The sequence below is a fragment of the Geospiza fortis genome, unplaced genomic scaffold, assembly GCF_000277835.1.
Source record: "Geospiza fortis unplaced genomic scaffold, GeoFor_1.0 scaffold54, whole genome shotgun sequence".
NCBI classification, from domain to species: Eukaryota; Metazoa; Chordata; class Aves; order Passeriformes; family Thraupidae; genus Geospiza; species Geospiza fortis.
Window position 1 is genome coordinate 18,800,700 of NW_005054301.1, and position 2,106 is coordinate 18,802,805.

The window sequence follows — 2,106 nt, forward strand, 5'->3', positions numbered from 1 at the left end:
GGAGGCCTTTCTGGCGGCTGGTAAAGCGGGACGTGCAGAGCCCCTTCCTCCTGCAGCTGGAGGTGTTTGAGGGCCACGGGGAGCGCCCCGGGCGGCTCCTGGCCCAGGCGCAGCACGAGCGGGCGTTCCTGCGGGACGGGGTGCGGAGAGTCCCGGTGCGAGAAGGGAGGATCCGGGCGACGCTTTTCCTGCCCCCTGGTGAGTACCAACTGCAGCCATCCTGCTTTCTCTAAACCGGTCTTTTGTTGGTGAAAGTTGTTCCGTGACCTCTGTGGAGTCCATTAAAGCCCCATGTCCTTTCCCCCATCCTTCCCTCCCCCCTCCCATGCCACTGACCAGCCTGACCATGCTTCCCAATTCACCGGCCCATGCATGTGCCAGGACATGGTTGCAGAAGGGAGAGGAAAAAACATTCTTACCCGGGGCTTGAGGTTAAAAAAACAAACAAACAAACAAAAAAAAACCCTGAAAAACAACCATGAAGAAATTCACAGTAAGTGAATGTGTGTGTGTGTGCCTTGAGAGCTGCTGGACAAGAAGCTGCAGAATACAGTGGTGGAGAAGGGCTCTGTGACAGTCATTGACATTCTTACTCACTGGGAGGGGTTGGGGTTGTCCCTTCTCCCCCAACAGCAAGTAACTATAGTAACTATTTGGTGACCATGGCCCACCATATTGGGCTGAGCATCATCAGTTTGTGAAAGAGGGAAGAGGAGGGGCTCAAGAACATTTACAGGGAATAAATCTTTCAAGCAGGAAAAGTCAATTATCTAATTGCTCCAGAAAAGGTGCAGAGCACCTTTCTGAGATGTAAGGATTGCCCAAGACATCACCTGTCTCCAGCATCTTCTGGGCAGCTACACCAAGACTTTCCTGCCAGAGTCCGGGGTGTGGGAAGGCTGATTTAACAGACTTAGCATCCCGCCCACAACAAGGCCAGAAGTCCCTACTCTGCCTCACCACTACCCCCACCTGCTGATCAGGAGAGGGAAGAAGCCACCTGCATACACTTTATCTTCAAAATGTTCCACTTCCCCTGAGCTGAGGCATTTTCAGTAAGTCAAATGTTAGTGCATTTCCTCCGAGTCCCCTGACCTCCACCTTCTGCCTATGTTTTAAAATTATAAGCCTTTGCCACACATTGCCTGGCACTTTGAATTGTTTCATAGGTACTTTGAGTTGTTTCCTAGGCACAGGAGAAAAAGCATTTATCCCCATCCTACTGCCACCATAAACAAGCTTCAACTTAGCAAGACTGCAAGGTCAGTCTGTAGCCTGTATTTCTCTTAGCTCTATTTGGAGATGTGTTTCACAACCATGATTTCACCACACTCAAATTGTCCTGCACTGAGATACCTCACAATGGTGTTCATTTCCCGAGCCTGCTCTCTACACCACACATCTCCACATTCAGATTCAGGAGCTGGATACTCCTGAAGGCCAAGTAGAGGCAGGGAGCGCAAAGGGCTTTTGCTACAGTACTGTCACACCTCCCTTGTGTACTCCCATGGACTTATTCAGCTGTACCACCTTTTCTGGGCTTGTTCAGTGCAAGTCCACAGAGCCCTGCCACACTCAGCTGAGCCATGGGCCACAGACAACTGCACTCCTGGCCCCTAGCCACACAGTCACTGCTCTGAGTGCTCAGAGCCTGTGAAGAGCCAGTAGATGTGCTGTTGCCTGCATGCAAACAGCCACAGAAGGAAGAGCACAGCAGCACTTTTGACGGCAGGGCTCTCCTTGGTCCAAGGTAGAGAGTGAACAGATGCTGTGATCTCTCTCTCCTCGCCTCTGTGACACTCCACAGCACATTCTCACCTTCCACCTGCAGCCTTATCTGCAGATGCACAGGCCACTGCTGCAGGGTCTGAGACTGTGGCAGAAGGGCATCCTCAAAGGGTGGGAGGCATGAGCCCACTCAGGCGTCTGGCTCTCCTGAAGCCAGAAGAAGGTGTGAGCTAGGTCTTCTCCACTTCCCAACAGGTCCAGGGTTACCTTCTCTGGCCTGTGTCTTGTGGAGCTTTCCTGCACGTTGCAGTCCCAAAACCAATCAGGCTGGAGGAATGCAACATGCAAAGCATTCTCTTTACCTGCACTGGCTGGGCA

The 2,106-nt window shown here is 52.1% G+C and overlaps 1 protein-coding gene across 1 annotated transcript in view; it reads left to right on the plus strand.

Moving 5' to 3' along the window:
* Window positions 1-2,106, plus strand: part of LOC102035954 (acyl-coenzyme A thioesterase 5-like) — a 6,427-nt gene that overhangs the window by 2,220 nt on the left and 2,101 nt on the right. The window contains exon 3 of the mRNA XM_031064881.1: window positions 5-198. Within this exon, the coding sequence (XP_030920741.1) occupies window positions 5-198 (194 nt within the window). The remainder of the gene's footprint in view (window positions 1-4; window positions 199-2,106) is intronic.